Here is a 16,233-nt window from a genome sequence, read left to right as displayed (position 1 = left end):
CCTGTTTCAAGTAAGAAACCTTTTTTGCTTTCTCCCAAGACAAGTAAGATATGCAGTCCTTACAGGTAGACAATCACTAGCTATAGGTTGTCCTCAATAAAAAAAAAAGGTGTGAAAATACAGCAGGCTTCATTTTATTACTTCAGGTTGTCTTTCTTAAAAAAAAATTAAGGTATCCATCCAAGGGTGAACTTGTTAAAAAGCAGCAGTTAGCTAGGGATTCCCATTTTTGTGTCTGATTGATCCTTCTTGTCCTTGCAAAAAATTAAATTGCTTATTTGTAATGTGTGTTCTCTGTGAACAGCTGGATAATCAGCCATATCCTCATCCCCTTTTGGAGTTGAATTCCTATAAGCTTATATATAGGACTGAGTAGGCCCCTGTGCGGTGGATAGCCAACAGCTGTGTAGGAAATGCTTGGCATTGGTGTGTGCCTGATTATCCTGTTGTCTTCAGGTAACACCTACTGCAGGTAAGCAATTGAGTTGTACTGTGATATCTCATCATACCAGAAAGGCCCAACAGCATCAGTTTTCATCATTATAAAGATGAGTTAGAATTTGACAAACATAAATAACTGTACAGAATTTACTTGGTAGGACTTCAGTTTGACATTTAAAACCAAGGCTTGCCATGAAGGTGTTTGTTATGAAGAGGGTCCACTGTTTATTTTTCAGAGTTGGTGAAAATTCCAAAGCAACACAAGAGGGCCCCCCAGGACTCAATTTCTATTATTATTTTTGCCTGTGGATCTCCACTCCTTTCTTTTTCATTTTCCTTACATACCTACTTTTTGCATCAAATGGACTAGTAGTGCCTCTGATATTTTAAATTGGGTCTTGAGATTGTCCGATATACATAGTAGTGAAAACTCTGCAATCAGAGCTCTATACCAACAAGTAAACCAATTAACATAAGGTAAAAAATGTAAATAGCCCTTTCATAAATGTATTTCCCTTATTTTAAAATATTAATATTTCAATGTTTTAAACAGATCCCCTATGAGCAACTTGCAAATCCGCTATGATCAGCCAAGCAGCAACAATTTAGAGAATCTACCTCCAGTAGCATCCAGCATAGAACAGCTCCTGGAGAGGCAGTGGAGTGAAGGACAACAGTTTTTGCTAGAACAGGGCACTCCTAGTGACAGTAAGTATTCACTGACATGTATTACTTCAGTTATTATGATTTCTATTTATTATACCTCTATTTTGCTATATTGTTTATGAATTTGTCTCTTTATCATCGTTTTCTTATTTTTAACATACAAATTAAAGCAAGTTTGGTTCTTTTTATGTCACTGCTGAAAGTTTGGGTCTACTTTTTTACATACTTTGGTTGTCTGTTACATTAGTTGGAGCAAGATGTGTACTAAGTAGTTTCCCCATAGGCACTAAGAGGTCCATTTTCGGCTGCTGTCCCAGCCTGCGCCACTGGATATACCCAGCTATCTTGCAGGCCGATACAGTACAGTGCGCTCCGGTGGAGCACACGGTTAGCCCAGGTTTGGACGCGCGTTTTCGACGCGCTAGCTTTTACCCCTTATACAGCTATTAGTTTCGGGGGGGTTGGACGCGTGTTTTCGACGCGCTAGCTTTACCCCTTATACAGTAAGGGGTAATAGCGCGTCGAAAACGCGCGTCCAACCCCCCCGAAACTAATAGCGCCCGCAACATGCAAATGTATGTTGATGGCCCTATTAGTTATGCCCGCGCGATACAGAAAGTAAAATGTGCAGCCAAGCCGCCCATATTACTTTCAGAAATTAACGCCTGCCCAAAGGCTGGCGTTAATTTCGGCTGGCACCGGGGAAGTGTACAGAAAAGCAGAAAAAACTGCTTTTCTGTACACCCTCCGACTTAATATCATAGCGATATTAAGTCGGAGGCCCCAAAAGTTAAAAAAAAAAAAAAAATTTCAATCAGCCCGCGGGTCTGAAGACGGACGCTCAATCATGCTGGCGTCCGTTTTCCGAACCCGTGGCTATCAGTGGGTTTGAGAACCGATGCCAGAAAAACTGAGCGTCAGCTGTCAAACCTGCTGACAGCCACCGCTCCTGTCAAAAAGGAGGCGCTAGGGACGCGCTAGTGTCCCTAGCGCCTCCTTTTACCGCGGGCCCTAATTTGCATAGGCCACCCTCCTGAATCGCATGCCCAGGAGAGTGACCTGTGCGCGCGCCAGCTCTCCCGCGCATTTTTCTGTATCGGCCTTTTAGTCAGCTAACTTTAGGACTGCCAAAGAGCTATTTTAGATCACGCTGAAAATCAGCATTTGTCTGACTAATTTAGGCCTGGATTCTCTAAGGTCTGCGACCTTAGAGAATCCGGCGGTAACGGGGGGGCGGTCCTGCGATAGCCGGCAGCAATCGCACCTCCGCGGTGTGATCGCTGCTGGCTTTCGCCCCGAATAACTACAGCATAAAAGGTGTAGTAATTCGGCACGAAACTGGCAGCGTTAAGGAATCTTAACTTTCGCCACCAGCGATGTGTCCGCAGCGTCGACCCGGTGCCGCCTCAACTCCTCCTCTTCCGGGGCAAACTCTGCCCCAAGCTAGCTATCGCATGCGAAAAGGGACTTAGCCAGATAACCATTTCCTTCCAGGAAAGCACCTGTTCCACCCAGAGCTAGCTGGAAACGTTTTAGCTGGATAAAGCATCTTAGGACTGGTCAGCACGGTGAAGATTTTCAAATCCTGCCATTTGTCCAGCTAAGTTCAAACTTAACTGCACACATGGTGCTGAATATCAGCTTTAAATATCTGATCCATCAATGTCTTTTCCCATAGACACAAGCTATGAGAAAAGCCATCATGAATCAGCCTTCAGTTGGGAAAAACCCTTTTGTGCATCTGGCTCTTGATGTCTTCAGCTAAGAAATATACCTAAATTCCCTAATGAAATGCATCTCTGTAGTTTATATTTAGCTTGTGTTTAACCTGTATCTGCTCAAATAAATGTAGGGTTATTTCTACTGAGTATAAAAGAAAAATATGAAATGTTCACAGGTTTGAAGTTTGTGTTGCAACTTATTCAGTGGATATATTCATAAATTGCTCCTAATGTTAGTAAATAGTAAAGAGATGTCATTGTTTTTAAAATTGTTGGTGCTTTTATTTTTGTTTGCATTGGGCATGCAATTCTAGTTGACAGCTGTAGTAAAATAGCATCTAGTTGGTATTTTTATGAATGGTACCCTGACCAAAATGCTAATTGTGAGGAAATTCATGCAGGGATAATCCTTTAAACATGATAGCTGGAGGACAGGTTTAGTGAAGTCTTATTGCATCTCATTTAGGCACACTGAGAGTTCCTTTGTATGTTCCTGAAGAGGAAGAATAAAAGCTAAATCCTTGGGAAATGACCAGATGTGACTATCAGTAGACTTGTGTCTGCACTGGGTCTATAGGTCATGCTACACAAATGAAACTTTTAATACTTGTGTTTCCAAACTAAAAAGTTAGATGGATAACCTTGTTTTCTAATAGTAACATATTCTGTTGGTTTGGAAGTCTAGGTTATGGACCTAGAATTTGAGACGTTCAGGCTTGAGAACCTGAGTCAAGTGTACATTTAGGTTACTTTGCTCAGAGCATCAATCTATGATGGGCAATCAGTCTAAAGAGAAGAAAGAAGAAGTGGCAATAAGACTGAAGACGAATGACATGCTTGGTGGCCTCCAGATATTGTGATTAAAAAACCAATACAAATACTAACGGACTTTCATTTTATAAGCTAGTTAACTATAATGATAATTTCAGAAGATTTATTATTCATATATTTTGTCTTTTAGCATGAAGAATTCAAATCAGTGGGCAACAGAAAATATGGGTCTTTCAGATATTTAAGTATTCATGTGATCACATTTTGTAACTTTTTCTATCAGTCAATTAAAAACTGAACAAACATAGTTTATATATGTTAGGTGTCTTATCTTAGACATACATAACATAAAAAGGCATGTATAGCAATATTTTTTAATCATTTTGCTCTCAATTTTATTAACTTTGTGACCGATGCAAATGGGTAAATATCTATAGATTTGGGATTTGCAGAAATGTTTCCTCATATTTGGCCTAGTTTAGAATATTTAGCTCTGTCACATGCAGATTTAGTCCTTTGCATAATTTTTAGACACCTCCAAGTTTTGCAGAGTAGAACAATCTGAATCTAGAATATTTGTAAATTGGAAATTGAAATGTGTCTGCAGTCAGCAACTGGAAATCCTGAAAAGTTCTATGGTTCAAAAATATCTTTGTGTTTATTTAAAACTCCTGTATAGCAGCATTTTTCCTCACTGGAAGTTACAATATTTGGTAACAATTACAACACTGTTATCCTCATTCAAACCAGGTTTCCCACCTAAAATCTTATCTAGTTTTCAGTTTTAAATGATCATCATGTGCAATCCCAATTTGTTTTTTAATTATATTAAATATTTTATTCTTGAACCTTGTTTATGTAGGGCTAATAATTCTACTTTTTTTTAACATAAACTAGGATTATGTTTCCTATATCCTTTCATTTGAATTTTATAGTGCTTATTTTTACTATCTTTTCCTCATAGCTACAAGTAAAGTTAATATTAAGTACAATATTGAAATTGTACAAAATGGTGGATATATTTGGTAGAAATATTTGAATTTCAGATTTAATTACTCACCTTTCCAAATCTAAGCTCAAGTAAATATAGTTGGTAGGTCCCTTCCCCAGAGGTCTTACAGCCTAAGGGGCCTGTTTGTTAAAGGGTTTCTCCCATGCTGAGTTTATTGGAAAAATGCTTAGTAAATATGGCCCTAAGTTTGTATGTAAGGCAATGGAGGGTGAAGTGACTTGCCCAAGATCACAAGGAGCATATGTGGGATTTGAACCCTGGCTTCTCAATACTCTGTAATAACCACTGTGCTATTGCTTCAAATTGTACTATGGAGATTTGCAAAATGAGCAGAGGAGCTTGTACCCAGTACACTTGACTCAGGAAGATTGCCATATTCAAATACCTTAAAAATAAGCATACCTTCATGATAATAGTAATTTAATTGTTTTGAGCATGTGATCCTTTTTTATAAAATTAAAAATCAAGTAGAATTTATAGTTCTAATTATTTTCATTTAAGAGCAATCATGTTTTAAATGGTAAGTTTTTCAGTCTCCCTTCTTTTTAAAGTCTGGATAGCTGCTTGCAGATATTTTATTTTTCAAAAAAATGTACATAAACATAAGTTTAGCTACATGGGCTTAGATTTATTACATTTCTTAAATAAAATTCAGTAAATATGTACTAGTTTGAAAAGATATTATACGGAATTATTTTTGTTCAGCCAGCCTTGTTTTGTTAAGGACAAAAGATTCAGATATTAATTTTAGTAGTTTTTTAATTGATTTATTATAATGCATTTCGTAGTCCAAGAATATTAGTTATGTGCCGTGCTTAAAACATCATAGGATGATATAGTTGTCAAATGATTTAGTGTAAGTATTACTCATCTAGTTATGCATGTGACTTATAAAAGACATATAATGTACCTGTTGTTGCTTATTAGTTCTGGGAATGCTGAAGTCATTACACCAACTTCAAGCTGAAAACAGACGGTTAGAAGAGCAGATTAAGAACCTGACAGCTAGAAAGGAGCGCCTCCAGCTATTAAATGCACAGCTTTCAGTTCCTTTTCCAACAATAACTTCAAATCCTAGCTCATCTCCACAAGTGCATACATTCCCACCGCAAGCTGGTAAGGAGAAGGAAAACATCGATCACCACCTGTACTGTAGATGGTAAAATAATTAAAATACAATTTTAAGAACCTTTAGTTTGATAGCTTTTGCTGTATGTGGGCTGTATAGTATACAAGGAGATGCATTACTGATATTTAGTAGGGACACAGATTTACAGATTAAAGTAATGAGTTTTCCAGATTTAAAAATCTAGGATTGTATGAGACCAAGAAAATACAGGCTTTACTGTGTAATATATTAATTAGAACATTATTAAAATAGCACAACTATAATGAAAATCTTTGAATTTTCTCTTTACTTGATTGACTTATCACTTTCTCTGTCCATGTCTGGTAATGTCATAGAGCAGTGTGAGAACGTAGACATTGCTGAATGATCTTTTCACACCAGGAGGGTATTCAGATCACTTGATTAGCTGGTACAGCCGAAATTCTTATACTATATAGAATGTATTCTTGTGAACACTGTAAGAGTGATAGCCATTATGTGAGAAGTTGACATTCTTAAATCTTTATGCTGCAATTGTTCACACCTATTTCCCCCACCAATTTGTCTTTTCCCTTAAAAGGGAAGGCAAATTACTGCAAAGTGAAATAAATAAATGGTGTCAATATAGTTTAAAGTTTAATTTTCAAAAGCTACAGGTCAGCTTCCTACTCATCCTGATTGCTTTATTTTTTTACAGTTGGTTGACTGGAGCAAGACACACAGAATAGGTATAAGTGTGATATGGAGCTGTGAATATCTGTGTTTCAAGTTATTTTTTATTAAGGACCCTGTGTATTCCCTTTTAAGAGGAAAGGCAAGCTTTTTGGGAGAGGGCCTGTTTGAAAGAACCAAAAGCCATACTCTTTAATAAAAAAAAAAAACAAAAAAAAAAACAACCCCTCATTTATAGACCACATCACCTCATATGATATTCTTGGATGACACTTTTCCCTTGCTTGCCAGTAAAAATGCAAAAAAAATATCATCCTATATTCTTTGAAGACCAGCAGTTTACCATAGTCATATGTGTGGGTCACATGATCACGCTAAGTACTGAATTAGATGGACACTTCCAGAATTTTCTGGAAAGGCTTAAAAACCTTTCACTGTCCATGCATGGTAGTTCTCATGCGTCCATAGCCCTGCAATTCCCCTCAATTCCATTTTGTCCATCATAATCATTCCATATGTTTTCCTCTCCCTGGTCCCACAAAGTTGCCAAGGACATCTTTATTTCTCCTAGGACAAGCAGGATGATAGTCCTCACATGTGGATGACATCAACCGATGGAGCCGGGCACAGAAAACTTTTGTCAAAGTTTCTAGAAGCTTTGACCAGCACACTGAGCATGCCCAGCATGCCACTATCTACACGTCTACGCAAGGTCCCCCTTCAGTCTTTCTTTTTCTGCAGTGCAGATGCCTCATGGTTCGTGGAGCTCTGCTCTTTCTTGTTTTTTCTTGTGAGAAAAGTATTTTTTCCGAATTCCATCGTCTGGTCCCTCTTTGCGGCCGGTACTTCCTCGGCGCGGTGGGTTCAAAGTCCCTGTTTTTCTGCTTCTTTGTGGTTGATTTCCAGCATCTCGCTTTTCAGTGACCCCGCCGGTCATTGACCGCATCTCGGGTACTTTTATGGCATCATCCAACATTCGGCGGTGCCCCCCAGTGCCCGCAGACCATATCCATCACGGATCCGCACGAGGTTTGCATCCTCTGCCTGGGGGGCCTTGCATAACGTCTGAGGGTGTCAGCTATGTGACCAGATGACCCCCTAAGGGCTGTCGTGCGCACCTGGATAAAATGAAGAAGCTTTTCGGTCCTTGAAAATCCACTCCATCTACACCCGCGTCAGAGTATTTGATGCTGGGGGGTCGAGGGGAGCCCCTGGATACGCTCCCTCTCGCCACTCCTCTGTGTTCTTCAGAGGATCGAGGGAACGGTGATCAGTCCTCCATGATCTCACTGACATCAGGATCCTCTGCCTCCTCAGCACCGGGGAAAGACCGGGCCAAGCATCATGGGTGATCCCGCAAGCATCATGGCTAGTCGCCGTTGGCGCGCAGCTCCGGTTCCAGTGTGGTACCAGCAGCTGCCATACTGTCACTGAAGCAACCCCCATTCCTTGGAGGCCCCATCCTCTGATGTACCCAAGAGTCCCAGGTATTCTCCACCGACATCTGTGCCAGACTCCATGCCAGCTCGGAGGACCAAGGAAGATCCGGTGATGCCTCATCCCTTTCCCTCAGTCCTAGCCTCTCTGGACTTTCAGGAAGAGTTGGAACTCAGGGTGCAAATTGCGGTGCTCAGAGCTCTGTGGAGCGTTGAGCTGCCCCCGACTCGGTCCTCATACCGGTGCTGGAGTCTCCGCCTTCTGTCTTAGCACCTCTGCTCGAGCGTCTGGACAACCTTCTCGGCACCCTCCTGACGCAACTGGTGCCTGAGGGACCTTCAGTTCCCCAGCAGCTACCAATGCCCCCCTTGGGAGCAATCCCTATCCTTGGGTCCTCCAAGGAGGAAGACGCGGCCGGTGCCACATTCTCAAAGCCTCGGTTCCCTGAGCCTTTGCCCGGGCCCCCTGGCTTCCTGCAACCCTCGGTTTGCCCGTAACCAGGGGAACCATTGATTCCTGCAGGGCCCTCAGGGCACAGGGCTAGAATTCTCCCCAAGCATCGCCCGTGGCAAACCCGCAATGACCTGTACAAGGAGGAAGGGGCTTATTCCCTTGGGGTGATGATTCCTCGGAGTCTTCCACCGAGTTTTCAGATGACCCCCCTCTCCATGCCTTCCCCGCCGGAGGAATGGCATCTCTCCCCGCCAGAGAAGCTCTCCCTTGTGAGGTTCGTCAGGGCCATAGCCGAGGCTATCCCCTTCCAACTTCTTTTGGAGGAGGATGTGTGGCATAAGATATTGGAGGTGCTCCAGTTTGTCGACGCTCCCAAGGAAATCGTGGTGTTTCCCATCCACAACATCTTAAAGGACCTTCTCCTTCGGATGTGGGAACTTCTGATCTCCATCTCTCCAGTCAATAAGAAGGCGGATGCCACCTATCTGGTGCAGCAGGCCTTGAGCGGCGGCATCTCCCCCACCAGTCAGTGGTAGTAGTGTCTGCCTCCCAGAAGGCTAAATGCTCCCACACTCATGTCTCTGCCCCTCCCGGGAGAGAACATAGGGAGCTGGATGTTCTGGGCAGAAAGATTTTTCAGGGCATTATGCTCATTGCCCTTATTGCCGCCTACCAGTTGTATATGATCCAAAGAACCAGAATCTCTGAAACAGGTCCAGGACATCGCAGACAGCTTGCCACAGCAAAACCAGAGAGCATCAATATCAAGTAGAAGTTCTAAAGCACAGATCTGAAAAAAAGGAGGTGTAAGAGGTTGTACACTATTCAAAGCAACCACAACTGGAGGTAAGCTCTGCCTCCCATACACAGTCAATGCTGCATAGGTCTACAGAGTCCTTGATGTTGACCTCTCCAGAGTGCCACGGGTGATGAACACGCCCTTACAAAACCAACCCTGGTGTTGTCATCAGGACTCTTGAAAGCAGAGTTGGATAGGAGAATCGTCAAGGTGTTCATGCAAGCAACTGGGGGACTGGAGGCTAGCATTATTTAAAGGTGTTAGATAGAATGATGATTTTGGGAAATGATTGGGTGGATTATTCTAGTATAAATGGATATTTTATTAACTGGTTTATGGTTTAGCCTCTCTAGTGAGAGTAAGTTTTGTTTAAGTTGCTTCCAGTTTGATATATTGAGTTTTTTATTTTTTATATTAATATATTTTACTGATTGATTTGTTTCTTAATGTACATTTATTATTATTGTACTATTTTTCTTTATAAATTGCTTTGGGTTGGCAAGAAAGGCGGTCTAGAATATAAATTAAATTAACATAATTTGATATGGCTAGCACATTTAGATCCCGGTATAAAGCACCTCAACTCTTCTTGTTGTATCAAGTAATCATTTCAGTGCTGGCACAGATCTAATACCTTGAGCCTGACTGGGCACCATTCATGCCAAGACATAGTTCACCAGATTCATAGTGGAAAATATCTCCTGTCCTCTCAACAACACTCATTTCTGAAACCAGAACCAGTTAAGTTTTAGGCTACAAAGGTCTTCATCTCCAGGATAGATGTGTTCCCAAGCATCCATTCAGCCAATGTTTTCTGAGTCATAGTCTGAAGAGTCATGGTGCCCTGGATACCTTTCCCAAGAATATTGATTCAAAGGGGAATACTCAACTGACCTCTTAATCAGGGCCTTCACCACCACAAGTCAGGGCTAGATCTCCACCTGGAGACCCTAACGTTATCCAGAGGATGGCTAAAGCTTTCTCCTTTGAGCTGCAGATCAAGGGTGAGCCTAGGACACCTCTTCTTAGCTTCCTCAAATACCTGGATGCCCCTAAAGGATGATGACACTGCCTTTCTTCCAGGATGTACATAAGAAAATGTGGAAGACTCCACACACGATACTTCCAGTTGGTAAAAAAAGTGAACATACATTATGTTCTGGCAGCTGAATGATTCCACAAACATCAGTCACCTCACCATAGTATGATAGTCAAATTCACCCTAAATGGGCCAAGAAATGGAGAATTCACATTTTTATACCCCCTGGATGTGACCATCAGATTCTGGACCTTTTTAGGAAGAAGCATTACCAGAGTGTAATGCTTAGCCCTTAACAAATCAGCACGATATAATACTTGCAAAAGTCTTTCAAGGAGCCAAATAATTCATTGAGTTTCTCCCTCATGAGAAAAAGGCAGGATTCTATTACTTGATGGGTAATGGCGAGGCATGTGAAAAGCACTTATGCCACTCAAGCTATTAAGCTTTTGAAACAGCATCAGGAGCCTCGGCCAATGGCTGTTAATGCCCACAAGTTCTCATGGATAAAACCTTAGGCCATCATGTGGATACTCAGGAAAGGATCAGACATGCTTTACAGTGGTGCAGATCTCATCATGGATACAGCCAAAGAAGTAGAACTCATGATATACACCACTACTGCCAAAATACCATCTACATCTTCAAGGTTTCATAGTGGTCTGCCTAGGAAGCAGTTTTCCCTCAAAGAATATATTTCCCAGGCCCTGTTTGCCCCAGACTGCAGGGTTGAAGGTCTTACTATCAGGAACAGAGGAGCTTTATATCCCATATGGCCACAAAGTCAGAATCAAAGATGGATTTCTGAATGAGTCTAGAGGAGATTACTAGAATTTCAATCTTCGTTTTATAAGACCTCTATGTCAGGGTGAGGAAGAGGTTTTTCAGAAGTCATTGCTCCATTGTAACCTCAGACAGTTGAGTCCTCCAGATCATAATGAAAGATTACAAATTACACCTATTGGGAATTCCTCCAGAAACAAACTAAAACTCACTTAACATCAGGACCTATTCAGGTTGGAAATTTCTTTCCTCTTACAGGTTGGAGCAGTAGAATTCATACCATCACAAGAAAAAAGGCAAAGATTTTTCTCCTTGTTACTTCCTTGTCCCCCAAAACAGCATTCCATCCTCGTACACATAAAGGTCTCAAATGAGTTCTTGAAAATGGAAGCGGCTTTGTAATTCTTCTTTTAAACAAGCCATATGCTCACATAGAAATACATCTAGAAAAATGGCCGCAGTATGATGTTATGCTTTTAGGCCTAGCCTCAGCTTTGCAGGTGTTAACAAAGTGTCTTGCAGGTATCATCTGTGTCAATGCAAGCTTGGGGGTTCAAGAGTTTCCCAGGTTGGGTGATTGGTTAGTCGAGCACGAGCCATCTGGGGCAGCAACCGATACATCCAGGCAGAGCACAATCTATGTGCTGCAGTCATTAAGGCTCGCTATCTGCTACCAATCTGAGCCCAACATCTCAATTAGAATTTGCAGGGGTTCTGCTAAACACGAATTAAGCTATGGGTTATCTCCCTACCAACAGGGTCAACAATATAGTGACCACAGAGGACAGAGAAGTTCAGACTCAGCAGACTTCAATCTGATTCATGTTAAGAATGTTGGGCCTTATAACTTCCACAGTTCATTTAAGTCCCATGGAATATCTCCATAGAAGACAAGCCCAATAGACCATAAAGTACCAGTGGAAGGAGGCCAATTGGAGGCCCTGTGTCATGGAAAAGCGGAGAGGATTCTTGCTTTGGTGACTGTGCCACTCTGATTTGATTTGGGGTTTACCCTTCCAAATCCTTCTTGACGAAATTGTCTTAACTTTAGATACTTAAAACCTAGTTTGGAATTTGAAAGCTCACCTAGAAGGGCTTTGCGTAGCCGCGCGTATCTTATAAAATCCGGGGTCGGTGCACGCAAGGGGGTGCACATTGGTGCAACCTGCGCGCGCCGAGCCCAATGCGCGCTGCCTGTTCCCTCCGAGGCTGCTCCGATTTCGGAGCGGCCTCGGAGGGAACTTTCCTTCGCCCTCCCCCCACCTTCCCCTCCCTTCCCCTACCTAACCCACCCCCCCGGCCCTATCTAAACCCCCCCTTACCTTTATTCCACGATTTACGCCTGCGAAAAGCAGACGTAAATCTGCGCGCGTCGGCCGGCTGCCCCGGGAGCTGGTCCGGAGGCCACGGCCATGCCCCCGGAACGCCCCCGGGCCGAAACCACGCCCGCGTCGCTGCCCCCGAAACGCCGCGTCATTCGGCCACGCCCCCGACATGCCCTCTCCCGCCCCTTTTAAAAAACCCCGGGACTTAAGCGCGTCCCGGGGCTCTGCATGCGCCAGCGGCCTATGCAAAATAGGCGCGCCGGCGCACAAGGGCGCTGTGCGCGTAAATCTGCCCGGATTTACGCGCGCAGGGCATTTAAAATCCGCCCCATAGACACTTCACTTTCAACACACATCCAGCATAGCTCTCTGCTTCAACGGCAGGGGGAACGTAGAAAGCTGGATCTATATACAGACAATAACCAACAAGGACTGAGTTACATAGTCTGGGTAAACAAAGGCATGGGTGTAGCTTGCTTATTGCGGCGGTTACTACCCCTAACTATGGTAGATGTTCACTTGGATGCAGTTCCAACACTGCTCTCTACATTAATGGTGCGGGTGGAGGGGAAATGGAACCAAAGGGTTACTAAGAGCCAAGAGTAACAGAAGTATGAGAGAAATTTAAAAAAAAGAAAAAGTGCATAGCTTGCTGGGCAGACTGGATGGGCCGTTTGGTCTTCTTCTGCCGTCATTTCTATGTTTCACATACACACACACTCTCTCTCACAGATACAGACACAATTTCTTTTTCTCTCTCTCCCAGACACAGAGAGACACACTCTCGGTCTCTAACATAGAATATCTCTCTCCCAAACACAAACACTTTCCTTTTCTCCCTCTCCCAGACACACATGTACATCTTTTCTCTCTTCTAGATACAGACACACATACATACATTCTCTCACCCCCCCCCCCCCCCCCAGACACACACACAGTCTCTCACAGGCACAAAGATGCACCCAAGTTCTTGGAGGAGAAGTCCATTACCTGCTATTAAGTTCACTTAGAGAATAGCCACTGCCATTAGCAATGGTTACATGGAATAGACTTAGTTTTTGGGTACTTGCCAGGTTCTTATGGCCTGGATTGGCCACTGTTGGAAACAGGATGCTGGGCTTGATGGACCCTTGGTCTGACCCAGTATGGCATTTTCTTATGTTCTTATGTTCTTAATCGTTTTGTCTCTCTTAAACACAGACACATACTTTCACTCTGACACTCATTCTCTTTTTCAAGACACAGACACACTTTCTCATTCTCTCTCTAGACACACACGCTCTCCCAGATGCAAAGACACAGATATACTCTGTCCCCCAGACACACATGCTTACTAGCTTTGTTTCCTTGGAGGAACAAGAATGACTTATAGTGCAAAATGTGTTACACTTCACATTGAGAAAGCAAAGTGTTCAATGATCTTTGGATGCTATTCATGTACTGCAACCCTGCTGGCTGCATAGTGGCTATATGCTGTTTTTTGAGAACTTGCAACTGTTCATTCAAATGTAACATCTCTTTATTCCTCTGTTTATTCTTATACGTCACATATGCAATAACCTTCTCTCAAGTTACTGCCTTCCCAGCATTCCAGAAGGTCTTACCACTTACATCAGAAGCATTCAATGTTACATATTCATCCCATTGTTTTTCCAAATAAACTTTAAAATCAGGGTCATGATACAAGTATGGGTGCCACCTCCAGGCAAAGGGCGGAGGCCTATTATTAACAAGATTCAGTCCCAAATGAATTGGGGCATGGTCCGAAATCATAAATGCGCCAGTACTTGTAAAACCAACCTTAGGGAACAGTGCTGAAGAAATTAAAAAATAATCAATCCTAGAGTAGGAATTATGAACTAATGAATAAAATGTATAGTCTTTCTCTAAAGGGTGTAAACATACCCAAACATCCATTAGTTGCAATTCCTGCATCAAAAGTGAACCCCTTCCAAGGACTTATGTGCCTTTTTAGCTCTGATAGGCTGAGTATCGAGCTGAAGGGAAATAGGGAGATTAAAATAACCCCCCAATCACTATTTTATAAGAAGGAAATTGACTCGGAAGAATCACTAATTTAGAAAAAAAAAAAGGACTGGTCAAACACATTAGGTGTGTAGACATTGCAAAATTTTGGATTCATTCAAAATTTTGCCCACTAGAATAATATAGCTCCCTGCATTATCCACAATCTTCTGTTCCAAACTAATGGACAAGATTTATGAATTAAAATGGCTACACCCCTTTGCTTCTTAGTAAACAAATCATAATAACAATGGCCCACCCAATCCTGTTTGAGTTTTACATGCTCTTTGTCATTTAGATGAATTTCCTGAAGGAATGCAATGTGAGATTTCACCTTTTTTTACAAAAATTAAGTATCTTTTTTCGCTTTACTGGTAAATGGATACCATCTACATTAAGGGAAATTTGATTTTCCAAAAATCAAAGAATCTCAACATTCCGCAACTATTTTGATGGGAAACGATCGCCCAACCTCGATCACCCCCCACAAAATCATGATAATGTTCTGGGGAAGAAAAGGTACAAACCCATACAGTCTAAGGTCCATACTTATCAACTACACTTTGCACTCCAAATATCCAATCACCACCACTCACAATCACATACACATCACATCCATCCACACTCACATCGTATCCACACACACTCCAGAATAATTCCCCAAACCCCTCTCATCTGAGACCCAACCCACCAAAAGAATATAAAAAAAAGAAAATGGAAAACAAAAGCCCCAGACCAGCTCCAGTGTCATTGGGCCACCCCATCTGGTTCTTTTCTAGGGCGACCTGAGACCCCCAGACCCATCACACCACAGATATTCTGGGGAAAAAAACAAAAAAAAACCAGCTTTTCATTTGGTGACCTTTGCTCTCAATATTCTTCATGGCTACACGTCAGTAAACTGAACTGAGAAAGGAGAGATCTTTCAAATGCAAAATAAACTGTGAGCCATCTGCTCAAACATTTAGCAATCCTCGGCCGTAACTACACCATGATAAGGTCATTCCGTATGTAGTCAAAGAGCAAGAAGATCATCAAAGAAGCAAGCATTAAATATAGCATGCATAATTCTAAAGGGCTAAAACAAAATTAAAAAGAAAATCAGATGTTGCAACATATCATCCTCCATATGCAATGAAGCCCCTACACAGTATTTCCAGCGTAAGGAGCAAGAGAAAGTTCCATAATATGTACTCAAACAAAAATAATACCCCCCCCCCCCCCCCCCCCCCCCCCAAAAAAAAAAAAGCGGTCTGCCAGGGTAAGTTCTCCAATCCTCGTAAGAACGTTTTAGCCACCAGTAGCTCCTCTGTCTCGGGCCAAAATCTTAGCTCTCATCTCTTGAATCAGTCCCCCCTTCAAAAAATAAAAAAAAATCAAAAACAAAAACGCCAAAGCAATTATGCACTCCTGCATCTTCATTGCATATAATGTCCGAAAAAACATAGCCCCCAATCAAGGTCCATTAATCACACCTCATGGCGTATTTAGGCGTTCCAACAGTTTTAAAGGTTCTTTCTTCATGGTGACCACAGTAACTGTATCCTCATGAAACACTTTAAGCTTTGCAGGGTATTGTAGCGCAAATTTGACTTCTTTCTTGAATAGCTCCGAACAGATTGCTGTCATCTCTTTTCTACATTCAGTCATTTTAGCAGAATAATCATTGAAGAAAAGAATTTTGGAGCTGTTAAATTGAATCAGGTGATTCCCACCTCGTTTTTTAAACACTGTGAAAATTTTCATTTTATTTGCAAACTTCAGTATGCGAGCAAGCACCACTCTGGGCCTACCATTTTCTTGCGACGGCTTACCCACACAATGGACCCTCTCCTCCATAATGGGCTTTGTCTTAAGAAATCCCCAACTACTCCAGCAACAGTACCAAGTAAGGCAGATCAGCATCCTTAACTTTTTCAGATATCCCAACAATACGCAGATTATTGCGCCATCCTCAATTCACTCAGCCAAGGCCGTGTTC

The 16,233-nt window shown here is 42.1% G+C and overlaps 1 protein-coding gene across 3 annotated transcripts in view; it reads left to right on the top strand.

The window, feature by feature from the left end:
* The window catches only part of MLLT10 (MLLT10 histone lysine methyltransferase DOT1L cofactor), a 785,717-nt gene that overhangs the window by 688,065 nt on the left and 81,419 nt on the right, over window positions 1-16,233 (top strand). For all 3 annotated transcript variants that reach the window (XM_029588723.1, XM_029588721.1, XM_029588724.1), the window contains 2 exons: window positions 995-1,149; window positions 5,539-5,727. In XM_029588723.1, coding sequence (XP_029444583.1) covers window positions 995-1,149; window positions 5,539-5,727 — 344 coding nt within the window. The remainder of the gene's footprint in view (window positions 1-994; window positions 1,150-5,538; window positions 5,728-16,233) is intronic.

The sequence above is a fragment of the Rhinatrema bivittatum genome, chromosome 2 (genome assembly GCF_901001135.1).
Source record: "Rhinatrema bivittatum chromosome 2, aRhiBiv1.1, whole genome shotgun sequence".
Taxonomy (NCBI): Eukaryota; Metazoa; Chordata; class Amphibia; order Gymnophiona; family Rhinatrematidae; genus Rhinatrema; species Rhinatrema bivittatum.
This window is presented reverse-complemented; position numbering and strand designations above follow the sequence as displayed.